Source organism: Sciurus vulgaris (assembly GCF_902686455.1).
Source record: "Sciurus vulgaris genome assembly, chromosome: 1".
NCBI classification, from domain to species: domain Eukaryota; kingdom Metazoa; phylum Chordata; class Mammalia; order Rodentia; family Sciuridae; genus Sciurus; species Sciurus vulgaris.
Genome location: NC_136461.1, coordinates 20,555,590 through 20,569,261, shown reverse-complemented (window position 1 = coordinate 20,569,261; position 13,672 = coordinate 20,555,590). Strand labels below are relative to the sequence as shown.

At 38.9% G+C, this 13,672-nt stretch overlaps 1 protein-coding gene across 3 annotated transcripts in view; it reads right to left on the bottom strand.

Moving 5' to 3' along the window:
* Nucleotides 1-13,672, bottom strand: part of GMEB1 (glucocorticoid modulatory element binding protein 1) — a 44,169-nt gene that overhangs the window by 27,493 nt on the left and 3,004 nt on the right. For all 3 annotated transcript variants that reach the window (XM_079114627.1, XM_079114629.1, XM_079114628.1), the window contains exon 2: nucleotides 6,680-6,837. In XM_079114627.1, the coding sequence (XP_078970753.1) occupies nucleotides 6,680-6,807 (128 nt within the window). In that variant the 5' untranslated portion in view covers nucleotides 6,808-6,837. The remainder of the gene's footprint in view (nucleotides 1-6,679; nucleotides 6,838-13,672) is intronic.

The window sequence follows — 13,672 nt, the reverse complement described above, 5'->3', positions numbered from 1 at the left end:
GAAGACCTAATAAATGGTTTTCAATGAATAAGGATTAAGATAAAAATGAGAAACCAGCTAGACATGGTGGTGCAAATCTGTCATCCCAGTGACTTGAGGCTGAATCAGGAAGATTACAAATTCAAGGTCAACCTTAGCACCTTAGTGAGACCCTGTCTTTAAATAAAAAAAAATAAAAAGAACTGAGTGAGGGAAGGAAGGAAGAAGGAAGGAAGGAAGGAAGGAAGGAAGGAAGGAAGGAAGGAAGGAAGGAAGGAAGGAAGGAAGGAAGGAAGGAAGGAAGGAAGGAAGGAAGGAAGGAAGGAAGGAAGGAAGGAAGGAAGGAAGGAAGGAAGGAAGGAAGGAAGGAAGGAAGGAAGGAAGGAAGGAAGGAAGGAAGGAAGGAAGGAAGGAAGGAAGGAAGGAAGGAAGGAAGGAAGGAAGGAAGGAAGGAAGGAAGGAAGGAAGGAAGGAAGGAAGGAAGGAAGGAAGGAAGGAAGGAAGGAAGGAAGGAAGGAAGGAAGGAAGGAAGGAAAAGAGAGAAAAAAACTTTAAGCTAGAAAACTCCTAATCTATCTCAACATGGGATGGGTGTGCAGATCAGAGATAGACCATTTGCCTATGTTTGAGGTCCTAGGATTGATCCCTAACACTGCAAAAACAAATGAACAAACAAACAAAAATGAATAAAAAAGGGCTGGAGTTGTGGCTCAGTGGTATAGCACTTGCCTAGCAAGTGTGAGGCACTGGGTTCAGTTCTCAGCACCACATATAAGTAAATGAATAAAATAAAGGTCTATCAACATCTAAAAAAATAAAAAATAAATTAAAAAAAAGAATAAAAAGGCCAGGTGCACTGGCCCATGCCTGTAATCCAGCAATTCGGAAGGCTGAGACAGGAGGATCACAAGACAAAGGCCAGCCTCAGCAACTTATGAGACCCTCAGCAACTCAGCGAGGCCCTATCTCAAAAATTAAGGGGTCAGGCTGGTGTTGTGGCTCAGTGATAGAGTGCTTACCTAGCATGTGTGAGGCACTGGGTTCGATTCTCAGCACCACATAAAAATAAATGAATAAAAAAAAGGTCTATCAACATCTAAAAAATATATTTAAAAAGAAAAAAACTAAGGGGTATACCCTCTTGATCTGAAAGAATTAATATATTTTCTTTGACCTTAAACTTTTTAAAAATTTACTTATTTACTTATGGTGCTAGGGTTAAACCCAGGGTCTTGCACATCCTAGGCAAGTGTTCTACCACTGAGTTACACACCCAATCCATGACCCTAATCTTTCTACTAGATTGAAGTACAGCATGAAAAGAAAAGCAGGGCTGCTCCTCCTCAAACTGAACTGTCCTTCCACATGTAGACTGAATTTTTTTCTACAGAAAAAAATAAAGTCAGTCAGTACACTGAGTAAGTTTATGAAATATTAAAACCTTGATCACCTTGGCATGGTAGCTCATGCCTATAATCCCAGGGACTCAGGAGGCTGAGGCAGGAGAATTAAAAATTCAAAGTCATTCACGGACAACCAGATGTATGATGTGTCAAAAAGGATTCTACTGTCATATATAACTAATTAGGAAAAAAAAAGTTCAAGGTTAGCCTGGGCAACTTAATGAGATCCTTAGTGAGATCCTGTCTCAAACAAAACAAAAAGAGCTGGGGATGTAGCTCAGTGGTAAAGCACTTGTGGATTTAATCCACAGTTCCACAAAATAAAACTTTGATCACATTATGTTTAAAACTCCATTATCAATCCACAGTGAACTGGAAATTCAAGAATGGTGATGAAATCCTGGTACCTTCACTTCCTCTGAAACATTTTCAGAATGTTATAAAAGAGATTTTATTTGAAAATGTTAATCCCATTATTTTTTTTTTTAAAGAAAGTATGTGCTGAATATGGTTTCTATGTTGAAATAATTCTATGCCCAGAATTATTATTATTATTTTTGCAGTGCTGGGGGTTTGCACAAGCTTGTTAAGTGATCTACCACTGAGCTATATCCCAGGACTTCCCAGAATTATCAAAAGCCAATTAGATACAGTATTCCTGGGAGAAAAAAAAAGAGAAAGAAAAGGAGAAAGAAGAGAAAAAGAAAATTAAATTCTGCATATACTTTAAAGCCAATCTATTGTTAGTATGAAAGTATAATCTTATACAATATCAGGTTCTATTTATATGTAGAGACTGTTACCAGATAGTCTACTTTTGCTAATTAACACATTTCTGCAAACATGTACACAATGAATACCTGAAAAAATATGAAATGTCATAGATTTAAAAGCTAAAAAGACATATAAGGGGAGTTCTATATACTGAAATCTAAAAATATTTATATAAAATCTGTTATTATTTTGCTTTTTAATATAATCTTCACCAATATATTCCCAGAGTTTTATGCACATTCTTGAGTATTTCTTTTCTTCCTACTTAAATCCATGGCCAATCAGGTTAAGTGTGATTGTGGCTTAACATCAGCACCTGATGCTATCCATCTTTGTCTCATGTTATATGAGTTCTTTCTATTTTTTACTGGTATCTATATTTTTATCACCCTCTTTTTTTTTTGCAGTACTGGGAATTGAACCTAGAGGTGCTCTTCAACTAAACCATACCCCTAATCCTTTTTATTTTTTTTTATCTTGAGACAGGGTCTCACTAAGTTGCTGAGGTCAGTCTTGATTGTATGATCCTCCTGCCTCAGCCTCCTGAGTTGCTGGGATTACAGGCATGTTCCACTGTACCCAGCTCTCCTTTCAGTTTTTAAAAATAAGACTAAGGGGTGGGTTGAAGCTCAGTGATAGAGCACTTGCCTAGCACATGTGAGGCACTGGATCGATCCTCAGCACCTCATAAAAATAAAATAAAGGTATTAAAATGTTTAAAAAAAAATAAGACTAAGATACAATAAAATATTCAAATAATTAGAAAATACAAGTAGAGAAATCAACTGAACATCATCGATTGTTAGTATCTCAAAATGTTTACTCACTACTCCATATACTAAACTCAATGTAAATAGTGGCTTGAGAGGTAAATATACATTGTACGAAGATGACTATATCTAAAACTAACAAGGTAAAAAAAAGAAATAAAATAAACAAAATAATGAGAAAAAGAAACAACAAAAAAATGCCAAGAGCTGGGTACAGTGGCGCACACTTGTAATCCCAGCAGCTCAGGAAGCTGAGGCAGGAGGATCACGAGTTCAAAGCCAGCCTCAGCAACTTAGCAAGGCCCTAAGCAACTCAGTGAGATTCTGTCTCTAAATACAACTAAAAAAAAAAAAAGTGCTGGGGATGTGGCTCAGTGGTTGAGTGCCCCTGAGTTCAATTCCCAGTACCACTCTGCCAAAAAAAAAATAGTAAAAATGTTTGGGGATGCAGGTCAGAGGTAGAGTGCTTGCCCAGCATAAGCAAGGCCCTATGTTTAATCCCCAGCACCACCCACAAAATAAATAAATAAATAAATAAAAAGAAAGAAAAAAGAAGAAAAATTTTTTAAAAACTAAGACTAATAGCACAGAATTTTTTCTCTGTCTCTAATAAGGATAGGACAAGTGACAACTGGAGTACTTTAAGAAAGATAGAAGATGGGGCTGGGGATATAGCTCAGTTGGCAGGGTGCTTGCCTTGCAAGCACGAGGCCCTGGGTTCAATCCTTAGCACTGCAAAAAAAAAAAAGAAAGAGAAGAAATGAGGACTGCATGAGAAAACAAAGCTGCAAAGCAGATATAGTGGTACAATTCTGTAACTGAGACAGGAGGATCACAAGTTCAAGGCTAGCCTGGGTAATTTAGCAAGACCCTCTCTCAAAATAAAAAATAAAAGAACTGGGAGTGTAGTTCATGAATAAAGCATCCTGGGTTCAACTGCCAGTACTGCCATTTAAAAAAAAAAAAAAAGAATCCTTCTTTTTTTAAGATACAGACAAATATCTAGGATTTGCTTCAATAAATAAATAAATGAATGAATGGCTAAATAGCTGGGCATAGTGGTACATGTCTATAATCCCAGTATCTCAGGAGGCTGAGGCAGGAGGATTGTGAGTTCAAAGTCAGCCTCAGCAACTTAGCAAGGCCCTAAGCAACTCAGCAAGACCCTCAGCAAGACCCTGTCTCTAAGTAAAATATAAAAAGGGCTGGGGATGTGGCTCACTGGTTAAAGCACCACTGGGTTCAGTCCCGACCAGAAAAAAAAAAAAAAAGAAAGAAAGAAAGAATGATAAAGAGATGAAAAAGTCAACCAGGAATTGTTGAAGCTGGGAGTTTATTATGTTTTCTTTATTTGTTTATACATTTGAATTTTTGTTTTCTTTTTCTATTTTGCAATACTGGGGATTAAACCCAGGAGTGCTCTACCACTGAGTTATATCCCTATCCCTTTTTATCTTCTTTATTTTGAGATAGGGTCTTGCTAAGTTGCCCAGGCTGGCCTTGAACTTGACCTCTTCCTACCTCAGCCTCCTGTGTCACTGGGATTACACAGGTAGGTATATCAATGAAATCTATACATTTGAAATTTTCTACACTAAAAAGTTTTTGGCATTTTTGTTTTGTTTTGCAGTGCTGAGGATTAAACCTAGGGCCTTACATCCGCTAGGCAAGAACTCTATCACTAAGCTGTATCCCCTGTACTAGAACCTTTTTTTATTATTATAATATTATTACATATTATAATATATAATAATAATATTATAATAATATAATAATATCATATATTATATAAAATTCATATATCTAATTATATTATAATAATATATATATTATATATTATTATTATTATTATTTTGGTAGCTGGGATTGAACCCAGGGGGCACTTAACCACTGAGCTGCATCCCCAGCCCGTTTTTATTTTTTTATTTTGAGACAGCATCTCACTCAACTGCTTGGGGCCTCACTAAGTGGTTGAGGTTGGCTTTGAACTTATGATCTTCCTGCCTCAGCCACCTAAGCTGCTGGGATTACAGGCATTCACCATGGCACCCAGTCCTACAGGAATGTTTTTAAAATTACCAAGAGAAAGGGATGTGGGTATAGATCAGTGGTAAATGTGTATTTAGCATGCACAAGGTCCTGTTTTCAAACAACAACAATAAAAACCAACAAAAAAATGTTACCAAGACAGTTCGACTCTTTCTCCAAAAAATGTTTGGACAAGGTACATTACTGAGATAAATACTGGATTGGTGGAAACGTGTGATGGGGGAGAGGCAATTTAAAAAAAAATTAGGACTGGATTATTGTGTTTGCCCAGAAACATTGCTAATCCTATGAATGATCTTCTATACATTCTCTAACACAGAAGAACTACCCCTCCTTCTCTGTGCAGATCTAATTCTTATTTATCCTTTAAGATCCCCTTTTAAAATTTCTCTCTTAGAGCTGGGGATTTAGCTTAGCAATAGAGTGCTTGCCTGAGGTCCCAGGTTTGATCCCCAAGCACTGGAAAAACAAATGAACAAAAAAAATTTTTATCTTCTTTTAAATTCATAGTGATCCACTGAACTACCAAGCACTTCCTAACCACATCATTCAGCATTTCTTAGATTTTTCCATATAAGCAATCTCTTTATTTACACACACACACATTTTTCTGGTACCAGGATTAAACCCAGAGGTGCTTTACCACTGAGCTACAACTTCAGCCCCAGTTCTTTTTATTTTGAGATAGGATTTGGCAAAGTTGCTGAGGTTAGCCTTGAATTTTAGATCCTCCTACCTGAGCCTACCAGCCGCTGGGATCATAAGCATGTGCCACCACACCTGGCACATACAAGTATTTTTTACAACTATACTGCACACCTCATGATAGGGAGAAATTTGCATTATATTTCTTCCAACACCTTCATAATATATTGTATTACAGAAATACTTTTGTAGTTGCATTACCTAATCTATTCTAACCACACTGCCCTTGGGAAATAATGTACTGAAAACCTGTGTTAAATCGTGTGAATATAGCTGGGTACAGGGCACACGCCTATAATCCCAGCAGCTCTGGAGGCTGAGGCAGGAGGATCAGAAGTTCAAAGCCAACCTCAGCAACTTGGTGAAGGCTGAGCAACTTAGCTAGACCTTGTTTCAAAATAAAATATTACAATAGGGCTGGGGAGCCAGGCAAAAGTGGTGCACATCTGTACTCCTAGTGTTTCAGGAGGCTATGGTAGGAAGATCAAGAGTTCAAAGCCAGCCTCTGCATGGCAAGGTGCTAAGCAATTCAGTGAGAACTGTCTATTAAAAAAAAAAAAAAAAAAAAAAAAAGATGGGGGTGCTGTGGCTGTAGCTCAGTGGTAGAGCACTTACCTAGCCTATATGAAGCCTTAGATTCAATCCCTACTACCACACACACACACAAAGAGGGGTCAATATATAAGATGAGGGAGCCCTGTAACTTATCCTCAGTGGAGAGGGATATGAGGAAATAGATAACTGTTACAATAATATTATTAAAATGACAAATACAGGGACTGGGGATATAGCTCAGTCACGTGCAAGGTGCTGGGTTCAATCCCCAGCAAGAACAATAACAAAAGACAAATATAACACACACTACATATCAATATGAAAACTCAGCCAGCTCTGATGGATTTTGAATGTTCCATTGTGCTAAACAACCATAAAGTTACAATCCTCCCACCCTTTAAAGCTCCACAAAATTTTCAGAATACCAAATCTCTAGCCACTTACCCTTGTTGCACAGGTTGTAACTGCAAGATCACTTGGGTTTTCGTGTCTTCAGGGTTCTCGCCTTCATTTCCTTCAGTGGGTACCACAACCACATCTCCCACTGGGACACTCACTTCTGCATTAGCCATCTTTCACATGAAGTCTGATAGCTGGGGTTTCTATGAGGAAACAAGAAGCACAAATTACTTCAGCTGGTTTGAAAGATGGCCACCATAGGAAAGAAATGCCAAGATAATGACTACCAATTCCAAGAGCAACCTGGAATCAGGGTACTCTGAAAAGGATGGGAGCTATGGGAGGAAGCTGAGAGACTCTTTCCAGAAATGCTCAGCACTGGCTATTGTAGATTTCCTTCCTTCCCTCTTCCTTTCGTCCCTCCCTCCCTTGCTCTCTCACACCCTTCCTTTCTTCCTTTACCGTCCTCCCTTCCTTTTGGGGCTGGGGATCAACCAGGACCTTATGCCTACTAGGCCAAGTACTCTACCACTGAGTTACATTACCAGCCCTGTAGGTTTTTCTTTCTTTCTTTTGCTCTCTCTTTCTTTCTTTCTTTCTTTCAAACTGGTGATTTAACCCAAGGGTTCTGACCTACAGTCCCAGTCCTTTTTTTATTTTGCAGCAGAGTCTTGCTAAGTTGCTGAGGTTCTCACTCAGTTGTTAAACTTGTTATTCTCCTGCCTCAGTCTACCAAATCAATGGGATTATAGATATGTTGCACCATACCCAGCTTGTAGGTTTTCTTTTTTCTTTTTTTTTTTTTTTTATGTAGGTTTTCTTAATATGTGTGATTCACCCATTGGTGTGCTACAATCCGCTCTATCAGCTCCTGAGAACCGTTTTTTTCTCTTCTCAGCTCTGAATAGTGACACCTCAAATTGGTAGTTTGAGATCAGCAATGTTGGGAATGCAAACACCATAGAAGCTGACAAGCACTTCAAATCAAGGTTTTTGGTTTTTGGTTTATTGCACACCACTAGTTCTATTTCAAACAGTAACCTCCTGGAAAGTAGGTGTCCTATCTATTTTCTGTGGGACTAGCCATTACACCTCATCAAGTGCTCCACCCTTTGTAAATACTTGGTACTCGCTGACTGACTGAACTAAGTTGTGTGTGAAGGGGAAGGTAAATTGCATTGAGTAGTTGTTTAATAAATGTTGAATTCAAATATATGATCTCTAGAAACCTAAACATTTTTTTGTTTTACTTCTCTAGGACCTCTTGCCACAGAAAGAATGGAGCTGATCTCAGCTGACATCTCCCTTACAGAGCTACTAAGGAAACCAACATCCAGCACCATGTGCTCCTTGATTCTAAAATAACTCCAAGTACTGTCCCAATCTTAACAAAAACACAGAGGGCCCCTGCAGCTGTTAGTCTTCACAGTTGAAAAGAGAGATTCACTTACGAGAACATAGGTAAAAGCTGTGTTTACTTAAACATATGGGTATGTGAAAATGACCAGGATGACAGAGTGAAACTGACAATAGATGCGATCTGGATTTAGCTCTGCCAGAGCACTTGTTTGCCTATAACACACAAGAAAAGGTTACCTCATTGACCTCAAAATACTCCTCCAGTTTTATCTGTGACTATCACACCCCCAGAATTACAGCTTCAGCCACACCAACCACCTACTATACTCTGAACATATATTAATAAATTTTCACATTTCTGTGCCTTTGTTATCCTTTAAGCCCTAAATGCTTTGTCCTTCATTTCCTTCTCCCTTCAAGGCCCAAATCAAAGCCCATTTCTCCATGAAGATAACTGTCAAGTCATTTTTCTTTTCTGTATTCCCCCAACATCTGGTTTGTAGCTCCCTTCCACTATTTACACTGCCTTGTATTGCAGTTAACTGAGCAGACATTTATCTCCCTAACTGCACTGTACCTTTGTGAAGACAGATGCTGTCTTATCACCCCCACCTTTTTTCTTTCTTTTCTTTCTTTTTTCTTTTTTTTTTTTGGCAGTACTGGAGATTGAACCCAGGGGCTCATGCATGCTAGTTAGATAAGTGTTCTACCACTGAAGTATGTGCCCAATCCTTTCTTCTTAATTTTGAGATAGAGTCTTGCTAAATTGCCCTGCTCATTTAGGCAATGATATATAATGGATCAATCAATTTCGCTTGTATATGATCTAGTTAAAATTCCTCATATTGGGGGCTTTTTTCACAAATTCCATACCCCTATATATTCAACAGCCTCTACAATATTTTATAGGCACATTAAACTGAACTGATATTTTTTCTCAAACCTGCTTTTGTATTTCTTGCCTCCATAAGTGGTGCTACCCTTCACCCATTTTCACAAGCCAGAACCAAGGAGTTATTTTTGACTCCTCTCTTTCTTCTCTAAATCCAATCAACCACCAAATCCTATCCATTCTACCTCCCTCTTTTAATCATCCTCCCATTCTCCATCTGTGCTTCCACCACCATATCTGGGGCACCACACTCTGTTACCTGGGTTTTTCCAGCTGCTTCTTCTCACTATGCTAATCTCTGTCTTGCTCTCCTCCAATTCATTCTCCACAAAGTAGTTAGTCAAAGTAATCCTACTAAAGGCCAGAGGCAGTTTTCTCACTTAAAAATCCTTCAGTGTATTCATGTTGCTATTAGAATAAAGTGCAAACAGCTTAGTTTGGCTTACAAAATCCTCTAAATGTGTCCTCTACCCACCTTGCTAACAATATTTCTCATGGTTCTTTTCACAGGGGGCTCCTATGATCAAATTTTTCCAATTTCTCAAATATGCCTTATTTCTTCACCTGAGCCTTCCCGCTTATTTCCTCTACTTAGAATTCCCTTTTTCTTCCTTTTGGCTAGTTCCTGCTAACATTTTTGTGAAGAATTTAAAACATCGCTACTTTGGGGAGGTCTTCTGTGACCTTGTCTAGGTTTAAACTTGTGTTCCTGCCAGGTGTGGCAGCACATGCTTATAATTGCAGCAGCCTGGGAGGCTGACACAGGAGGATCACAGGTTAAAAGCCAGCCTCAGCAACTTAGTGAGACCATGTCTCAAAATAAAAAATAAAAGGCTGGGACGCGGCTCAGTGGTTTAAGTAATCTTGGGTTCAATCCCTGATACCAAAACAAAACAAAAAACAACTTGTTCTTGCTCCCTCAGCACCTGCAGTACCCCTGTCACAACCATTACCTCACTTTGTCAGTTTCTCCCCATCAAGTTTTACATCAATTATAAAAAATTGCTTTTCTTTGCTTCTCTTTTAGTCTCTCTTTCCTTTCCTTTTCTTTTTTTTTGAGGGGGCTGGGATATAGCTTAGTGGTAGAGCACTTGCCTTGCATGTGCAAGGCCCTGTGTCAAATCCCCAGTAACCCTCCCACACCAAAAAAAAGAGCTGTTTGTTTCTTCTGTGTGTGTGTGCGCGTGCACGCATTGGGTATTGAGCATTGAACCCTGGGGCAATCTACTACTGGACTACATCCCCCAGCTCTGTATTTTTCATTTTGAGACAGGGTCTAGCTAAGTTGCTGAGGCTAGCCTCAAATTTGCGACCCTCCTGTCCGAGTCCCTCAAATTGCTGGGATTAGAGGCATGCGCCACCTCACCAGCTGTTTGTTCCTTCCTTTCCTTTTTCTTCTCTGGAGACAGGGCCTCACGTTCTCATTATGTCACTCAGGCTGGTCTCAAATTCCTCCTGAGTAGCTGGGATTACCGGTGTGCACTGCTATACCCAGCTAAATATTCCTTTTACTTTTCAATAGTTCCCCTGTGCCTATCACAGTACCCAAGACACAGAAGGGTAATAAACGTTTTCAAATATTAGACTTACATCTACTGAAGTCAGACTGGGGCCTTTCTGAAGAAGCCTGGCACATAGAAAGTAGACATTTTTGTTCAATGAATGATACCTTACCCTAAAGATTTCTAGAATTTTCTATTTCTCTAAGGGGATATAAATTTGCTTAGGCAGCTAGGCTAAGTTGAATAGCTATGGCCCATCATTACAACCAGTTCAACAAATATTTACTGAGTTTATTCCACATTAGGCACAGGTTTTGGTTTCTTGATATAAAAGGAGCAATACTTGCTCACAAGGGACAAGAGAAGGGAAAGAGGTGTATAACACTGTTATATCCTAGAGGAAGAAAGGAATTTATGTGATATTATAGCACACAATCTGAACTTCTGAAAATTTAAGATTCAAAACTAGGAAGAAAAAAGCAGGAATCAAAACCTATTTTAGGGGCTGGGGTTGTAGCTCAGTGGAAGAGTGCCTGTCTAGTATGTGTGAGGCACTGGGTTCGATTCTCAGTACCACATATAAATAAATAAAATAAAAGTTAATCAACGACTAAAAAATATTGAGGGAAAAAAAACCAAAAACTAGTGTGAGGCACTGAGTCAAATCCTTACCACCACACAAAAATAAAACAAAATAAAGGTATTCTATCCATACACAAGTATAAACAAAATTTTTTAAACTAGTTTAGCTGGATGTCTGCAATAGAACTAAAACAATTAGGACTCCTAAGTCTAGAAAAAGCTAAAAAAGGGACATGATGAAGCATACAAATGCCATCTGATTCTAGAATAACTGAAACAATAGATATTCTCAAAGCCTGAGTCACAAAAATGGAGAATAAATTAACATCAGGTAACATTTACAGGTCATTCATTAACTGTCAAACACTATCATGTTATTATTATATATTTAATTTAAATTATCTTCTCTTGATAAATTCTCAGGCTACAGAAGCAGCCACATTCTTCTTGTATTCTAAGGTGTAGGAGGAATCTGGGGTAAAATATGTGTTCTCAATTGAGGAAAGTTTATCAAATCAAGAACTTAAGCTAGACCCAGTGGCACAGGAACTCAGAAGGCTGAGAAGAGGATCCCAAGTTTGAGGCCAGACTTGGCAATTTAGCAAGACCCTGTCTTAAGGATAAGAGAATTCTGTAGAGGGGATTCAATCGTAGGGTAGAAGGTTGAAATTAGAAGCATCCATCAATTTACCTAAGCTATTATTTATTTTAAAGGTAAAGTATATTTTTGGAGAAATAATTCCCATAAGCTTGCTATATGCCAAATAATAGTGTTTTAAAAAATTAAAATATATTTGAGGGCTGAAGTTGTGGCTCAGCAGTAGAGCACTTGCCTAGCATGTGTGAGGCACTGGGTTCAGCACCACATATAAATAAATAAAATAAAGGTTCACTGACAAATAAAAATTGAAATTTAAATCCTGGGGATGGGTTTACAACACAGTGAGTGCTCACCTAATCTGTGCCAGGTCTTGGGTTTGATCCCCAACACCAAACACACAAAATAAATAAAAAATAAATTCCAGGTGAAATTTATCACTAAAAAAAGGTGTTTAAAATTTAAAAAAATAATAATTTGCTGGGCATGGTGGCACACACCTGTAATTCCAGTGGCTTGGGGGACTGAGGCAGGAGGATCAGAGTTCAAAGCCAGCCTCAGCAAAAGCGAGGCACAAAGCAACTCAGTGAGACACTGTTTCTAAATAAAATACAAAATAGGGCTGGGGATGTGGCTCAGAGGTCGAGTGTCCCTGAGTTCAATCCCTGGTACCCACCCCCAAAACAATAAAAATTCTTTTAAAAAAATTATTTAGGGAAATTGATGGGTTACAGAAGATTTAGAAAGTAGCATCTAATTTCAACCTTCTACCTGAAGGTTGAGTCCCCTTACAACATTCTGATTAAGTGGTCGACTAAGTTCTTGATTAATACCTTCCTCAATAGGAACTCACATTTCACTCTACTCTTGACCCCTCCCACATCCTAGAACCCAAAAGAGAAATGTTCTGGTTGCTTCTCTAACTTTCTGAAACTTCATCCAGATAATTATAATCATCCATGTATTCAGTGTCAGTCAGACATGGGTATGAGTCAACGTGCAATTCATACATTCCATTTCTTTTTTTTTTGCAGTTCTAGGGATTGGACCCAGGGGCACGGTACCACCAAGCTACAATCTCAGCCCTTTTTTATTTTTGAGACAGAGTCTCACTAAATTGCTGAGGCTGGCCTTGAACTTGCATTCCTCCTGCCTCAGCCTCCTGAGTTGCTGGGATGACAGGCATGAGCCACCATCCGAGGTCATACATTCTTTTTTTTTTTTTTTTTTTGGTACAAGGGACTGAACTCAGGGGCACTCAACCACTGAGCCACATCCCCAGCCCTTTTTTGTATTTTATTAGAGACAAGGTCCCACTGAGTTGCTCAGTGCCTCAATTTTGTTGAGGCTGATTTTGAACTCTCGATAGTCCTGCCTCAGCCTCCTGAGCCTCTGGGATTACAGGCATGCACTCTTGCCTGACAGTAGGTCATACATTCTTTAGAGAAGCAAGTTTGGGTTGAGTATCTCTCATCACTCTAAATACCGTATTTCTAGTAAGTAAACTAAAACCCCCTATATACTACACTGGTAATGCAAGGTCTTCTCTTTGAGATGAATGTAAATAGAAAAGTATCTCTTGTTTACAGCAACAAAAATTCTCACAGCATGATGAGTGAGTTGATACTTTGGGTATTTCATGGAAAGGGGCTTAGAGTATTCCTTGTAAAAACACACATTAATTCTATAGAAATGTACAGAAAACAAACACGAAATTTTCAGATTTCAGGGGCTGGAGGTAACTCAGGGGCAGAGTGCAGGCCTGGCATATGTGAGGCTCTGAGTTCCATTCCCAGTACAAAAAAAATATGTACTTCTTGGGGCGCCAGGTGGGGGGGTAGTTATTTTCAAAAACAAAAAAGACACATTCAAAGTAAGCACATGACTGCATAAACTGTCAGAAAATTTACTCTGGATTAAATTTGTTACTGGGGGTTGAACCTGGGGTGTTCTATCACTGAACTAGACCCCCAGCCTTTCTTACTTTTTCATACAGGGTCTTGCTAAGTTGCTGAGAGGCCTCAAACTTGCAGTCCTCCTGCCTCAGCCTCCTGAGTAGCTAGGAGTATATGCAGGTGGCACCACACCGGGCTCTTGAATTAAAT